At 42.1% G+C, this 16,159-nt stretch overlaps 1 protein-coding gene across 3 annotated transcripts in view; it reads left to right on the top strand.

Annotated features, from left to right (window-relative positions):
- LOC107498110 (interleukin 18 receptor accessory protein) overlaps positions 1-14,776 on the top strand; it is a 29,642-nt gene extending 14,866 nt beyond the window's left edge. Inside the window, exons 5-10 of one of the 3 annotated variants that reach the window (XM_036224842.1) lie at positions 3,605-3,670; positions 5,283-5,406; positions 7,242-7,393; positions 8,106-8,243; positions 10,791-10,964; positions 11,504-14,775. In XM_036224842.1, the coding sequence (XP_036080735.1) occupies positions 3,605-3,670; positions 5,283-5,406; positions 7,242-7,393; positions 8,106-8,243; positions 10,791-10,964; positions 11,504-11,874 (1,025 nt within the window). In that variant the 3' untranslated portion in view covers positions 11,875-14,775. Of the gene's footprint in view, positions 1-3,604; positions 3,671-5,282; positions 5,407-7,241; positions 7,394-8,105; positions 8,244-10,790; positions 10,965-11,503 lie in introns of all 3 variants that reach the window. The other 2 variants (XM_016120790.2, XM_036224843.1) reach the window with 2 other exon arrangements.
- The last annotated feature ends 1,383 nt before the right edge of the window (positions 14,777-16,159 follow it).

Genomic DNA, 16,159 nt, shown 5'->3' on the forward strand with positions numbered 1-16,159 from the left:
TTCCATGACTTTTCTATTTTTGGCCTAGTTTTCCCCTTAGGTCATTAGCTTTTCAAGTGTCTGCAAATATAAAGTATATAATGTAATTAATTTAAGCATGGCCTATGTCAAAACATAACAGTAATTCATTCATGCTGTCTATTAAAAAGCTGCAGAATGATTGATTTAGCTCTTAGATATATATGAATCAATTTTACCTCCTCCTTTTTTATTGTGAGATACAAATCATTCAAAGCATTCTGAAGCCAAGTTAAACACTTCTGCCTACTTCCCAGCCTTTACATTCTCCACTACTTTAGATCCCAGCAATTTAAATTTATATTTGATTGTTCCTTGGATAAGAAGTTAGAATGCAAATACCCCTCTTTCACCACTTGCTCTCTCCAAGTGTTGCATGATTGCTCTTTTACTCAAGTGTGATAACTCAGCTCATCAAATTTTCTGTAGCAGAATCTGCTTTTCTCTCTCCCGAAGAATTCCTTAAAACATCCATGCCTCTCTTTCAATCATCATTTTCGTCATTTACTCATCTATTCTTTTGTTTGTCCATTCTCACACAAATATTTCTTTAACATCTGGTATGTGTCAGGCACTGGGTTTGGTGCTACGGATATAAGAATGAGTACCTGATGCAGAAGGAGAAGGAACAGGTTATCACAGTAACATGTAATGAATGGAGAGAAAGAGAAGCCAAAGAGCACTTGAGGGCGGGGGGTCCACCAAATCCAAACCTAGGTGCACCGTGTTCAAGTGAGAACAAATTAGCCCAATGAAGGAAGGAAAGATGCTGTTCCAGGCAGGGGAGCAACACAGTTGATGTCTGGAAGATGAGAGAGAACACAGTGCAGTCCATGAAAAAGAAGGGCAGCTGAAGGTGAGTGGGAGGAGGGCTGACACCACGCTGCTGCAGTAAGTTTGGACTTTATCCAAGGAACAGCGAGGAGTCACTGAGGGTTCTATGCAGGCAGTTGCTGAGGGTGGCCAAAACCAGGAGCGGCAGTGGAGAGGGAGAGAAGTGGATGAGCTCAAGAAATATTTAGAAGGTACAACTGCCAGAGCCAGCCGGCTGAAGTCTATCAGTACCTGAAAGAGGGGGGTGAAGCCTAAGAAAAAAGAAGATAGGAAAGCGCTTCGGGAGGGCATACAGTCACTGCTGCAGCCCCGTCTTTATTTAGCACAGCCTTTATATAAGTTTTTGGATACAATAGCAAAGCACAGGGTACAATATAGTAAAGCACAGGGAACAATAGTAAGGTACAGAGTACAATGGCAAAGCACAATGTACATTACCATAGGAATACTGACATTTACATAAGTTCCTATATATCCTTCCCTCGGGGTACAAACATCCTTTTCTGGGCTGTAAAACATTCCACTATCTTAAAAGGATTTCTTTAGGAGGCAAACCTCCCCTCCAGGGTCAGTAACGTTTAACTCCACACCCTGCTTCCTAGAACCATTGTTTAAGCAGTCTCAGCAGCTGCTCTATGGCTATCAGCTACTTGACTTCTTCAGTGCCTCAGAATGGCTCCTGACATACAACTGAATGGATTTAGGAGTTGGGAATGAAGAAGAGGAAAAAGGAGGGGTCTGGGATGACAGCTAGGTTTTAAGTTGGGCAACTAGGTGGCTTCCTGTAATATACTGGTAGAGAACAGCATACGTAGGGGACAATATAGGACCCAGGTGGGAGGGCAGCAGATTTGATTTATGTTCTTAAAAGATGTCTCTGGTTGCTCTTTGAATAGACTTAGCAGAGATGATGAGAATAGGCTTTATTTGTGCATAAATAGATGCACAAATGATGATGAATTTTATTTGGAAGATGAAAGAAAGGAGGTCAAAGATGTTTTGGTTTTCTGACGTGGGTAAGTTGGTAAATGGTGGCAGTATTTAATGGACAGAAAAGGCTGAAAAAGAAAAAAATCAGAGGAAGAAATGAAGTACTAGTCACGAAAAAACTTTCAGTCATCCAAGTCATGGTGACAAGTAGATATGTGGATAAACCAGTCTGGAGATGTTGGGGCTGGAGATGTTAATGTGAGGGTGGCCAATATGGTATCTGAAGCGAGAGCCTGGATGAGATTACCTAGGGAGTGAGTGCAGAAAGATGGGAGCCTAGAACTGAGGCCTGGAGCATCCCAGAACTTGGAGAGGTGGGGAAGAGGGGGATCTTCAAAGGGAGTTTAATAAGTGGATGGGTACAAAGGAAAACCATCCCAGAGCATAGTGTCTAAAGTGTCTCAAGAAGGGAGTGATACACTACCTCAAATGAGTACTGATCATTTAACCTGGGAAGGCAGAGGTTATGACTTACATCAGCAAAAAGGCATCAGTGGAAGAATGGGGAAGAGAGCTTCAGAGGATGTGAAATTGATGTTGCAGGAAAGAGAGCATTTCAAGGTCAAGACCTTCTGTCTTGCCTAGAGAGTGAACTGCAGCACCCAGGGAGTGTAGAATGAAAGTCCCTTAGAAGAAAACTAAGAAGAGAACTGACATTCACAAGAGACACAGAGGAGAGGGGCCCACAGGCACACAGAGAAGTGAATAGAGGTAGGAGGTGGGCGGGACAGTACAGAAACATGGAACCGAAAGAGGAGAGGGTTCCACAGATGGTGTGGCCAATGCCGCTGAGAAGTAAAAGCTGATGAAAAAGCTCAGTTGTGCCCAATGGATTGAGGTGCAAGGAGGTCATTGGCGATCAGCCAAAGCAGTTTCAGTGGAGCGTTGGGGCCAGAAATCAGACTTCATGCGAAGCGAGGGGAAGGAGGAAATAAACAATCTTTCAAGGGCTGGGCTGAGGAAGGAGAATGAGTGAGGCAGGGATGTGAGGTGGAGGGTTTCTGTTCCTTTTTGAGTATGGGTAAATGCCAATGAGAAGAAGAGAAAGAGGAAGGGAGGGAGGGGGAGAGAGGGAGAAGGAGAGGGAGGGTGAGAGAGAGAGAGAGAGAGAGAGAGAGAGAGAGAGAGAGAGAGAGAGAGAGAGAGTTAAAGATACAGGAGAAATGGTGTAAGAGAGAGATGGAGGTCTCTGAGATGTAAGAAAGGATGTCCAGAGCAAAGATGATGAATTTTCCTTTATCAGGAGATGGAACATTCTCCAGAAGAAGTTCAACAGTGGAGGCACATTTGAAAGTCTGTGGCAGGAAACTGAGAAATAAATGATTAATGAAAGGCTAGATTCATCTTCATTTTCAAACAAACCATAAATTTAAGAATCAAAGGGGTGGACTCCAATCTGGTTGATGCATGCATTTTCTCCTTGCTGTTGGATTATTCAGCCAGACGGCACCAACAAGCAGTCTTATAGAAGATGGGAATGGGGGCTCAAGTCTGCAATGGCTGAGCAGGGCTGGTATGGAAGAAAATGTATCCAGGCAGATCAAGGACTAATGTTTTGCTAGCACCCTCAACCTAATGTCACATTTCTGAAAGCATGCTTTTCATATAGAAACCTGCATTTCTAACCTTATGAAATATACATACGATTTGCAGAGGGAGATCCAAAACATTTAGGTCAAAGTGTGACCATGTATGCACATCTTCAGCAAGGAGGCCTTCAGATTTCCCAATGCAAATAATTATTTCTATTTTTATCTTTTAGTGAAAGATACTACCCTCAAACCAGACATTCTGGAACCCGTCAAGGACACACTGGAAGTAGAACTTGGTAAGGTGGCTGGGTTATCACCCTCGATTGATGCCATGCTTCTGCGAGCAGATCTAAGTGTGTTGTGAGGAAAGGAGCATTAGAGTTCAAGTCAAATAGAACGCGGTGTGTGTCTTGACTCAGCCACCGATTAGTATTGTGACCTTATACAGTCACTTGATCATTCTAAGCTCAAGTTTTTAAATCGGTAAAAGGCAAATTATAACGGACTTCACAAGGTAACAATGGTAAGTCTAGGATAATGTACATTAGGTGGCTGGTGTGTTGGACACAATCGATAGATTTTAGATTCTTTCTTACGCATCCCAGGAACAGGTAGTTATGTATATGAGGTCCATCAGTCAAATCTATAAACAAAATTGAATAGCATTGGCCTTTTAAGATATAGTGTCTGGTATGGTCTTTAAGATACTTATAGGCGATCACTACAGATCCTGCTCAAATAATTTGTTTTCCAAAGTAGCATCTTTTGGGTAGAGGGGCAATGTCACCTTCCTATGGTCCCCTTTCATTTTGTCAATTTCAGTAAAAATCTACATCTGCTCAAACAGCCAAATAAATAAGGCTACTTGATTTAAAACCAAGTGCTGGTTGCTTCAATTAAAAAAAACTGTTCTTTTAAATGCAAAAATATTTATAATTGTAAAGAAATGTAAAAAATAGATATTACTGTAAAGGACCACTAGGTGGCGGTATTGGTATATCCTAATTATAGTAGATAAAGGAGCACCATCACAAGAAAGGAAGAAAGTACAAAAGAAGGGGAAAAAATTACTTTGAAAATAACCAGGTAATATATAGTATCAGTGAATTTTAAAGTATTTCTGAGGGTAGGTGGGTATTATTAAGGTGCAACTATGAGTTTTCAAATGGATTCCCTAACCATTTCATGGTTAGAACACTTGAGTTTGAGGCAGAGAAAAAGGGGAGAAGGAGGGTGGTGTGGTAACATGCATGCCCATCCGCAGTGCGTTGTTCAAAGAGCAGCTGAATATCCAAATAATTTCTTCTTACTATATGCTACAATAATCTCGTGATTTTATTTAATATCCAGATATTGGTTAAAGTTGTTTTTTGTTGACACACCTTGTACTTCAACAGCGGCATTGGGAGACCAAGCTGGTCACTGAAACTTCACGTTTTCTTGGTGCCTATCCTCAAACCATATCGGAGCACTTAGTGCTATGACCATGGCAATCTTTTATTTTTTACGGTTTATTAAAACTAAAAAAATTTCTATTATATTAGTTTCAGGTGAATAACATAATGATTAGACATTTCTATACCTTACAAAGTGATCACTCTGATAAGTCTAATATACACCTGATATCATACATAGTTATTACAATATCATTAACTATATTTCTTATGATGTATTTTAAGATCATCCAGTCATGGGTTTGAGATCTATGAATTGCCCATTAGAGACAAACATACTTGTTTCATTTGTTTTAAACATACTTGGTAGACATTTGCTTATTTCTGGAACACCTGTTTTATTGGCAAACCTGACAGTGCCAGGGACCAGTCTTCAGATGTGGTGTTCCTTCTGCACAGGACAAATCGTTCTCATGGGCTTCCTTCCTGATTTCTGCGGCCCCTTCATTTTCAGGAAAGCCTTTGACTCTTTACTGCACAGCACGATTTGGCTTTGAAAAGAACTTTGAACCTGTAATAAGATGGTACAGCAAAGATGCTGACCAGGAGTCGGAAGTCCCAACAACTGAGAGGAGAAGGTAAGTAGGAAACTAATGGACAATATTCTTTGTGATCCACAGAAAATGCTGTCACCTTTGGAAACCTTTCTGATGTACACAAAGAACTGAATGAATACACAGAGTTGGTGCAGCCACGGAGCACTGACTAGTGGTGAAAATAAAAGTACAGAAATGCACAGTTCATGTTAATTTTACACGTGGGGCCAAAGAAGTTTCTGACAGGGCCATGGAATGAAATATTTAAGTCGTTTTAAAGCTCGATGTGTAGCAACGGTGTGATGTAGCTGCTTTAAACTTCAAGCTGACGATCAGACAGATGCTCCGACCCAGGCTAGAAGCAGCATGTCCATTGAATGGAGGAGAATGTCACCCTCCACCCCGACCCCAACTCCTCACTTTCCCCAGTGCCATCTGTTTGGTGTACCAAAATCTTTGGCGTCACTAACAGTCCAGAATATAAGAAAGAGGGGATGGCACAAGAATGAGGAGTCTGACCAAAAAATATGCAAAGAGAAGAATAGCTGGAGTGATGCCACCTGGAAAAGGAGACTCAGTCGGTGTCTGTTCTGAAGTACATGGAAGCTCTTACGTTTATGAGAAACTAGACTTAGTTTGTTTATCTCCAGAGCACGGAGCCTAGAATTTTCCGGGAAGACAATTAGGCTTGATAAAAATGAAAACTCTAGATATTTGGAGCTATCTGATGCCTCACAAAGTGAGACTCCAGTCCTCCCTAGAGGGTTAAGGTCTCGGATGCTATCTGTAGGGCATGTCACTGAAGTTTACAGTCCCTCGTTTTTCCAGGATCTGTTCCAAAGTAAGAGTCCTTCTGATTTTTAAAATATTTCAAACAAATGTAAAATAATTTTGAAAGTATACGACATTATAAATAATAAAGGACAGATTTTGGGAACAGTAATAACATTTAACAAGGGAAGTCATTAGGTTCCCTGTTAAGCTGATGTGGCGTCAAAGTTCAAAGTAGTCCAGTGTGACAAAGAGAGTCTGCTCTGACTTCACACACCCTTGGGTTGAATCTCTGTTTTCCACTTACTGGCAATGTGACCCTTAACCCCTATGAGCCTTCATCATGCCACTTTGCAAAGTCCCTGTAAGGTGTGAATACAATAGAGATGACATGCTCCTCACAGTCTCTGGCAGGTGAGAAGTATTCCGTGGTAAATGTTTGGTGTTGTAGGCTCCAAGCAACACAACCTAAAACATCATTCACCTAAACAATATTCTGTAATGTGAAGACTGCCGATCGGCAACTTTAAAGAATCCAGTTGTGACTAAATGTCAAGACTCACACTTCCTGGATGCAGCAGAATAGCACAAGCCCAGGAATCAGGCTGCCACTTCCTGGTGGTGTGACCTTAGACTGTCACCCCCCTTCTGTGCCTGGTCTGTATTTCTGGCCAAGTTATGCTAAGCATACTGTTATCTCGAGGAGTTCCTGCGAGGTGAGAAGGAAATTTGATATCCCCATTCAGTACTCAGAAGACTCCTGATACATAGTGAGTCCTCAATAGAATTTAGCCATTTTTAATATTATTCTTAAATTATGGTTATCATCTGTTCTCAGAGGGAATTCTTAGACTAAGAAAGGTCAATTGAGGCCCACGAGTAAATTAGATTTTCGTGTAAATGCTTAAAACGTTGTTTAGTGGATTAAAAAATTTTTAAAAGGAGCGCTTTGTCACTATCCGACATTCTTCTGGCATCTGCTCATGCTGTTCGATCCCACAGCTGTTCTGAAAGCTGGACTGTTGGCCTCTTCTGTGGGCTCCACACACTGCAAATGGGTGTCCGTTATCTACTGAACCGGTGTTATATTTCTCCTCCTATCCTAGTGTTAAATTCACTTTCAAAGACGAAGTCATTGAGCATGTTGTCCACTTGAAAGAAGTTACTCAGAGTGATCTTCGCAAGACGTTCACTTGCTTTGCCCAGAACTCCATCGGAAATATTACCCAGTCCATCCGACTGAAGGAGAAGAAAGGAGGTAAGCCCGAAGGTTGCCACAGAATGCACACCATAGCTTTTATCTGAGGGGAAAGGCGTTTTCCTAAATGATAGTGATGATGATGATGATGGCCATTAATGCTTACTATGTCAGACAATGTTCTAAGCTCTGCTGTGTTAACTCACTGAACATCCTATCCAAAGCCACACAGCTATTCAGTTTCATTATCAGTTGATCTCATTCATTCATTCAACTAATGGACGATTCTAGAACACCAGGTTTTGAATGCCTGCAGGCTTAAATAAGAAAAAGACGTGTGCCTGGCCCCCAGCGGGTGATCCATAAAGGCGTGTCTCCTATGCTAGCTGCCATGGAGGGTGCGAAGGTGAGCCAGACATAGTTGGCCTCAGGAAGTCGAGGCTTCAGTAAGGATAATAATATGGGGACATAAGTTACCACATATGATGAAAGGGATGCAAATGTGTTGTATGAAAGTTTAAAGAGGAAAATAAATAAAAATGGCTGTGATCGGTGTTCCAAGCCACCCAGATCAGGAACTGCCCAATTTCCTGTGTTCTCTCAGGTTCACTGTAACATAGTTAGGGCGTTTTCAGATTCAAGAAAAATGTTTCCAGCAGCCGTGATTTTGATAAAAGGATAGGGATGAAAAAGGAGCCGGGCGGGCCCACAGCATCGCCCGACCATGGCTTTGACCCGGAACGCTCGCTCACAGCGGCCATGTTCTCCCCAGTGGTGTTCCTGTACCTCCTCCTCGGCACAGTCACGATCCTGGTGGGCGTGCTGACGGCAGGAGCCCTCCTCTACATGTACTGGATTGAAGTTGTGCTGCTATACCGAACCTATCAGAGCAAGGATGAGACGCTCGGGGGTAAGGCGGCCCCAAGGTGCCTCTGACTTTTCCTCTTGACACCGACTTAGAGGGAGGAACTCCGGAAATGGGTGTTCCCTGATAGGGAAAGTCTCACCCCTCACCGGGGCTTTGAGATTTTTCCTGGGGCTGGTGGTGCACAACGGGGAGGGCTGGGAGTTGGTGGGGGAAATAATTTCATCCTAGTTTCCAGGACCTTTGCCCATGATGCTGTTTGTCAGACATATTGGACTTGAAAATGATCTCTCTGCTAACCAACCTAAAGTAATATAGTAGATGATTTAACACCTCTGTGCCTCCATTTCCTCTTCTGTAAAATGGGACTGCAACGACAATGACAATCATGACGAGTGCTATCATGGCTATTTGGGTAAAGATGTATAAAGATGTACAGCGTCTAGCACATAGTAAACACTCAGTAAATGTCAGCTATTATTATGTCGTGAGTACCAAGTGCATGCCTGTCATGTGTCTTAGCTACTTTCATTGTCACATAAGTCAGAGAGACATGAAGTCGCGTGCCCCAAATTGAACTTCTGGGTGGTGTTAGAGTTTGGGACATGGACCCAGGGATTTGGCTCAGAGCTCACCCTTAGCTATTACCTCAGTAGGCCTTACCTGTAAATGAAGGGCATGATGGGAAAGTCCATAAGCGCGTGACATTCTGTAAGATGCAGGTACTAGACTGCTGATGAAGTGTCTGTCAGTTTCCCTATGAGACGGGATGATAACCTTTACTAATGCTTGCTTCTTTAGAATAGAAGAGCTGCCTCTGTGTTTTGCTAGTCCTGAGGTCCCCTAGGGTTAGAATTCACAGTTTTAGCAAATGATTCTGTTGCTTGGATAGAGCAGAAGCCCATCTGCTGAACTCAGGGGCTAGTTTCTCACCTGATGGGAGGCCCTTACACACAGTGCTTCTCTGCCCCCAGGAACTCAGTGAGAGCTATTAGATCCCCAGGGGAAAGGGCCAGGTGGAGAAACGTACTGTCATGCCTCCTTTAGACCAAAATACATACTAAAAATCCTTAAGCCGAATGCTTTTAAGATTTATTTATTTTTTTAAAAAAATTAGCCTTTTTGAATTGAACCAATTATCTAATCGGTGTCATAATTGTTTCCCTGGATGACTTCATACTTCTTTTATCAAAATACTATTTATCTTAAGATTCTAGAGCTTCTACAGAAAAGTAGATCAACTGTGAAACAAGTAAATGCATCCTTTCTCATTTTACTCTGATGCAGGGTGCAGGGCTTAGTTTTCAAGCACGGTGATTCATTGTCCTCTCCCACCTATCTAATGTTTTTCAGCAAAACACATGTTTCCTTTGAAGTTAATGCTGAAACCCAAAATTTTAGAGAGACATAAACTGTCAGCACTGAGGAGGACAGATCATCCAATACCTGTGCGCTCTAATTTTATTGCCGAAAATTGTGATGTTTTTAGATTATAGAAAAGTCTTGGTCTGCTGGATTTTTCCATGGACATGGATGAATTGAGGCAACTGTGTTACACATTTAAACTGCATGCCACTTACCTGCTGGCCACACCCATGAGCTTCTGCCTTCCCACGTGGGCTCAGCTCCTTGGTACCCTCCTCTCCTGACTCCTCCTCTCCCTCCCCCTCTCCCTTTTCTATCCTTGGCGCTTTCATCCACTGAGACCTCGTCATTGGTTCATGTTGAGCAAGTCTGCTGTCCAATTCATCAGCAGCCAGCACTGTTGTTTACTATCTTGTAACAATACTCTTTTCCGGGCCAGGTACTGTGCAAAGTGCTGGAATATGAGCCAGGTGTGTCCAAACCCTAAGCCCACAAGTTAACTTTGGAGATTCCTTACCGCATTCAGTTGATTCTTTAGCACATATAATAATCATAGTGCATTTGTAATATCTTAGTCAGCAGAGGTGTGTGAAACCTTGAAGATATCCTGAAAGAGGTTCCATGAAGGTAGTGTCCCATCCAAAAGGGAAGGAAATGGATATTTGTCTTGTGACCGCTATGAGCCAGGCACCAAGCTCCTCACATACATTGTCATGCAACCCTGAAAGCAGCCTGCTGGGAGAGGATTCATTGACTCATTTTACATATGGGATTCAAGTAGAGGTACATGTGCTCTCAGCTCTCTGATGTGCAGGGGGCTTGGTCTTAGCAGTGCTTTGCTCACTGGATATTATCATGCTTTGATGGAGCAGACTCTTCTTTGATGTGTAACTAATGAGACAGCAACACTGTAGATGCAAAGAGAGCTCAGAGGCTTTCACTAGTACTTGGGATTTAATCACAGAAGGCCCCAGCTGTTTGATCTGACCTTAGTGAAATGGCAGGAGAGCTTTGGAAATTAGAATTTGATTCTGGGAACACAGTCAATACCATTTATCAGTGAGCGTTTGAAATGGTCTCCGTTGCTGTTTTTCATTTTTTAAATCAATTCAGTAAGGACCCTAAATCTTAATTCTCATCCATTTACCATATGGTCGGAGCATATGTAGGTATGCCACGATAGTAAAACTATGTAAACGGCTAACAATATTACTGTTCCTCTTTCAGATAAAAAGGAATTTGACGCTTTTGTCTCCTATGCGAAATGGAGCCCTTTTGAGAGCGAGGCCAGTTCACCTTTGAGTGAAGAAAACTTGGCCTTGAATCTATTCCCTGAAGTTTTGGAAAATAAATATGGATATACCTTGTGTTTGCTTGAAAGAGACGTGGCCCCAGGAGGAGGTATGTCCTACACACCAAGAGAAAAGATGGGATAAAAGGGACAGTTAAGTGCAAGGGCTAAGTTTCCCTGTCACACTTCCTGTGTGGCAAGGGCTAAGTTTCCCTATCTCACTTCCTGTTGGGATATACCTCTTCTGGAGAGTTTCATAAGCTGTTCCCGGTACTGAGCTTTTGTGAGATGTGCAGACCTCATCCTGTCCCACTGACCTTCTCTGCCTCAGACACCCTACCCAAGAGCCTGCAATGCTCTCTGGCCCTCTGTTATTCCAGTCTCCCTTGTTCCAAAAAACTTTGCTCCTAAGAGGAGCTGATAATTTGAAGAGAGGGTAAAACTGAGAGTGACTAGACACTAAAGTCTAACTTCGACTGTCGATAGAGTTGATATAGCAAATGCAACAAAATCAGTCATGTTTTTTTTCCCTCCTTATATAAGAGTGTGCATTGCAAGAACCCCTCTGGGTAGATCTGGGAGATTCAGGGTTATTGTGACTCAAGGTTGAACAATAACACTTGCAATTAATTAAGTTCTTTATTTCCAGTGTATGCAGAAGACATTGTGAGCATTATTAAAAAAAGTAGAAGAGGAATATTTATCTTGACCCCCAACTATGTCAATGGACCCAGTGTCTTTGAACTACAAGCAGCAGTGAATCTTGCCCTGGATGATCAAACACTGAAACTCATTTTAATTAACTTCTGTTCCTTTCAAGAGCCAGAGTCTCTACCTCATCTTGTGAAAAAAGCTCTTCGGGTTTTGCCGACAATCACTTGGAGAGGCTTAAAATCAGTGCCTCCCAATTCCAAGTTCTGGACTCAAATGCGCTATCACATGCCTGTGAAAAACTCTAAAGGATTCACATGGAACCACCTCAGAACTATCTCACAGAGTTTTTGCCAGGATAGACCTTAGTGAAACAGAAACCACTGGAAGGAGCTTCCAGACTAGGGAATGGAGAAATGGGCTCTGAACCACTTTTCCTCCAGGCTCTGGTGAGCAGAGATGGTGATGGACAGAACACATACCGTGGATCAGGCTGATATAAAATGGAGGGGGTTCTGCCAGCTCTGAGCAAGCATGACAGGCACTGGAATAACACTGAAGCTGTGGTTAGAGCCTCTGATTTGTTGGACTGGACAAAGGAAGAGTGAATTCTCAGACACTATCATATATATATTCAGCACACAGCGCCCCTAGTGGTCTGAGCAGAATCAGCTGATCCAACCACTGCTTTGTGGTTAGGGACTATAGAGTCGGCTATGTGGTGTACATATAAATTTATGTATATTTGCAATAGAATGAGTATTATTTTTATTAGCAACAAGTGATTTAAACGTTGCCAAAAGCTTCTCTGTAAAGAAGACCATTCCTACTCCATGTTTACTCAGCTCTAGAGGAGGGACAGCGAGTAGACAAGGCAGAGACCAGGAGACAGGAGCAGACAAGGCCAAGGTTAGTCTTTACCATGTCCTCGTGGGAAGTCCTCCCTCTAGGAGGATGAACTTGAGGAATGGGCCCCTTCCGCAGAGCCGATGTCATCCTGCACTGGGGCACAAGGGCTGGGGTGCAGAGCAGGGCTTATTTCAGCTTCTCCCTGTGCCCTTGGACTTTGGGCAGGGCGTGAACTGCACAATCTTACTCTGGGCCTCTGAAAGGAGGAACCAACTAGACCTCAACGTTTAGGTCAATGAGGAGACAGGGGCTGGACTGGCAGTCACACACAAAGTGGGAAGACACTGGCAACAGTCAGCGGCCAAGGTATGAGTCTGAGAAATCAGTTTATACAGTAGTTAAAAGACCACAAGAATGGAGCTCGAACAAAGCTTTCATCCAAGCCATTTTCCCATTGAGGCTGACACTTCTTGTATATCCTTCCCAAACTACTGATCTCAGTTGATGTCCTAAATGAGGAGATTTTCTGGAGGTCCAAATAGCTGTTCCTGGTAGGCTAATTTCATTCTCATAAGTTTGTCCTCCTTATGAGTGTTTAAGCTATCGTTGAAATTCTATTCTACTTACATATGAATGCAAAACCTTCACACTCTGTCATACCTGATGGAATAGAATGATCCATTGGAATAATAAAGCAGAGAAACTTCTGGACTCATTCACATGCAATGTATCACATCCACGGTAAGAATGTGATCCAGGCTTGGAGTGGCTAAAAGGCATTGTCATCTGGCCACCGAGTGGAGCCTGTGTGAAATGCTCTTGAGCTCTTTTTTCACAGAGTTGCCCACATCATAAAAACCACTGTGGCTTTGGCACCAAGCAACATCCTTGTTGGGCATTCCAGTGATAAAGTTAAAGATGAGTTAAAAGGTACAAATTATTCCTGGAGGAAGTTTCTTGTGGGAAGGCTCATTGTAGGGTCTTGGTGGGGAAGAATCCACATTGTCATTGTGCCATTGTGCTATGGGGATGGCCAGAATCTCTGGTTTTCCTGCCAGCTACTCTCTGAGATTTAAGACTCAGAAACCTCTTTTGGCCATCTTACTCAGGTTTATTTTATTCTAACATAAACACTGCTATAACTGATCCAGCCAGTGGTTCAGGGTTTTGTTCTGAGTTTCACAGAAACTAAAACTGAGCCTCAGGTTTAAACAGACAAAAAAAGAAATGATCTGGGTGTCACATTTGCAGAAAACACTCTCTCCAGGTTAGTAGGTATGCTGAAGAGGACAAATTAACATTTAAGACAAAGGTTTGTTTATATTTTCTATGTGTAAGTCAATCAAAATAAAGTCAACAATGAAAACAAATTTTCTATACATAGGAGGCTGATGGTCATTAAATAATTGAACTTAGTGGAATACAACGAGAAAGTATTATTTTCCCACAATGCCTCTAAATAAGATGATATAGTCTGGTTCCTGGTTTAAAACTGTTGTCCAAGTATAATTTATATAGCCCAAGTGAATTTCTCACTCTGAGAATGTGTTCTAGTTTGGATGATGGTCGCCTGACCTCTAACACACACTACAGAGTACTCCTTACTGACCTCGGATGATGGCTCAGGCACATCTTACAGCTTTCCTGGTTTCTTCTGGGTTTTAATTCCTATATTTACCATCTATATTATTTCCGGCTCACAGTTTCAGGTAAACTGAAGTAAGCATACACCACCTTATTGTTTCCACTCATTACAGCTGTACGAACTGAATACAAAATCAGTTTGAGGATTTTAAAAAATAAATTGAAGCAGGAAGAAAGAACAAGACAAGATTTCAAAGTTCCATGGTTTTCTTTTTCTTCGATATCCCCTGGCTTAAACTTGGTGTAGTCTGAAATACAGAAATGAATATTAATGGTAATGAAGGAGTTACGGAAGAAGCTCTCTAATTCTGCTTTGAAGACTGGAAAAAATGTTTTCTAACATTCCCATATTTTTTTCCTTTCTATGTTCTTTCACTTACCATTCCCTGTGCAGTTCTATGACAGTGGCAGTAGCACCAGAAAAAGCAGCAGTAAGAAGGACCCTCAAGCACCTACATCTTTGAGTAAGGAGAATTGTTCACTGTGATACAAGAAGCTATGGTCCCCAGAGGGCATGACAAATGTTCATTGATTTTTTTCTCTCTGTCCTCTTACCATTTGTCTGTGGAGATGGAAGTAGTTTCAGGAAGTGCACTTCAGAGTGAGGTATATAAAGCACCAATACTCTGGCCAGGAAACTACAAAGAGGAGGATAGAAAGCCTGTGGAACCAGAAAGTCTGTGGAGATAGCAGACAGAGGGGTGATTAGGAAAGCAAGCCATTAATGTTGCTTACAAACTCTCAGGCTCATTAAAAACAATCCATTGAAGGCAAAAAAAAAAAAAAAAAAAAAATTGTAACATTTTCTGATAGGATTTTCAGAGTAGGTAGATGTAATAATATGAGTCAACTACAACATAAAGAGACTATATAGGGGTAAGGTAGCTACATACCACTTGAAGTGGTAAAATATTAATCCTAAGTAGAAAGTTAAAATGTATGTAATTATATTTTAATCCATTGGGCAACCACTAAGACAATTAAAAATATTATTAAAATATGATAAATAAATTAAAATAAAATAACAAAGATGTTCAAATAAATCCAAAAAAAAGGAATAAAAAGGAAAATTAGAAAACAAAAAGACCGCGGAAATAAACAGAAATGAAAACCTATGCATGCGTGTGCACGCACACACTCACACTGTACCTGAATGATTACAGCGGCTCTATTCATAATCATCAATACTCAGAAACAACTCAATGACCTTTAACTAGTGTGTGTCAGTTTGGGTCCAACCAAAAAAACAGAAACCACACAGTAATTTAAAAAGGGATATTTTAATGTAAATAATTATGTGGCTATAAGAAGGTAACTATAAATACGTAAACAGAACTTCAAGGAGTATCTTAAGGCTGAAAGAGAGTGGGAAAAGAAACTTGGAAGGGAGTCCCTTCTGGGTCTGGGCTTCCAAGCTTGTTGGAGAAGGTGTGGTGGTGCCCACTAAAGGGCCAAGTTCTCTTGGTTGCCTGGGACAGAGATGGTTCACAGGGCAGGAAGGCAGCAAGTGGTCTCCCAAACATGACGAACCATGGCCGGTAGACAGACTTATAGCACAGATTAGGGCATGGCTGTGGGTCTGGGGTCTAGGCATATGGCGTCCACATTACCAGAGCTTCCCTCGAAGCTTTGGTGTACAGGTGCTCCTCATCTGATGTGTTTACATCACGAGGCTGTGGGAAGGTGATCATCTGGCCCAGAACAGGACTGCGAGGTGGCAGAGAGACTGCTTCCTCCGAGTCCACAGCTTGGACAGGGCACCAAGAGACGTCCTTGCACATCCATGCTGCTGACTGATGGTGCTGCAGGAACAAGAAAAAAACACAAAATGCAGCCACTGGAACAAGAGGGAGCAATACTCCTCCAGCGCCCTCTACTGATTGAGTGTAACATTGTGCTCGCTGGAAAGAATGAATATATGCTTTAGAACTCCAGTCCATGATGTGGAGCAGCTACTGAATAGTGAATCTGGGCTGAGAAGTAATAAAATGATAACTGCCACAGGCCAAAGCAATCAATAAATAGCTGTGCATGCAAAAAATTAAGTACTTCTCAACAATAAAGAAGAAATCACTACTGAGATATACAACAACTCGGATGAATCTCGAAGCGTTATGCTGAATAAAAAACTTATCTCAAATGGTTACATTTTTCCACTTAT

Source organism: Rousettus aegyptiacus, unplaced genomic scaffold, assembly GCF_014176215.1.
Source record: "Rousettus aegyptiacus isolate mRouAeg1 unplaced genomic scaffold, mRouAeg1.p scaffold_m13_p_7, whole genome shotgun sequence".
Lineage (NCBI taxonomy): Eukaryota > Metazoa > Chordata > Mammalia > Chiroptera > Pteropodidae > Rousettus > Rousettus aegyptiacus.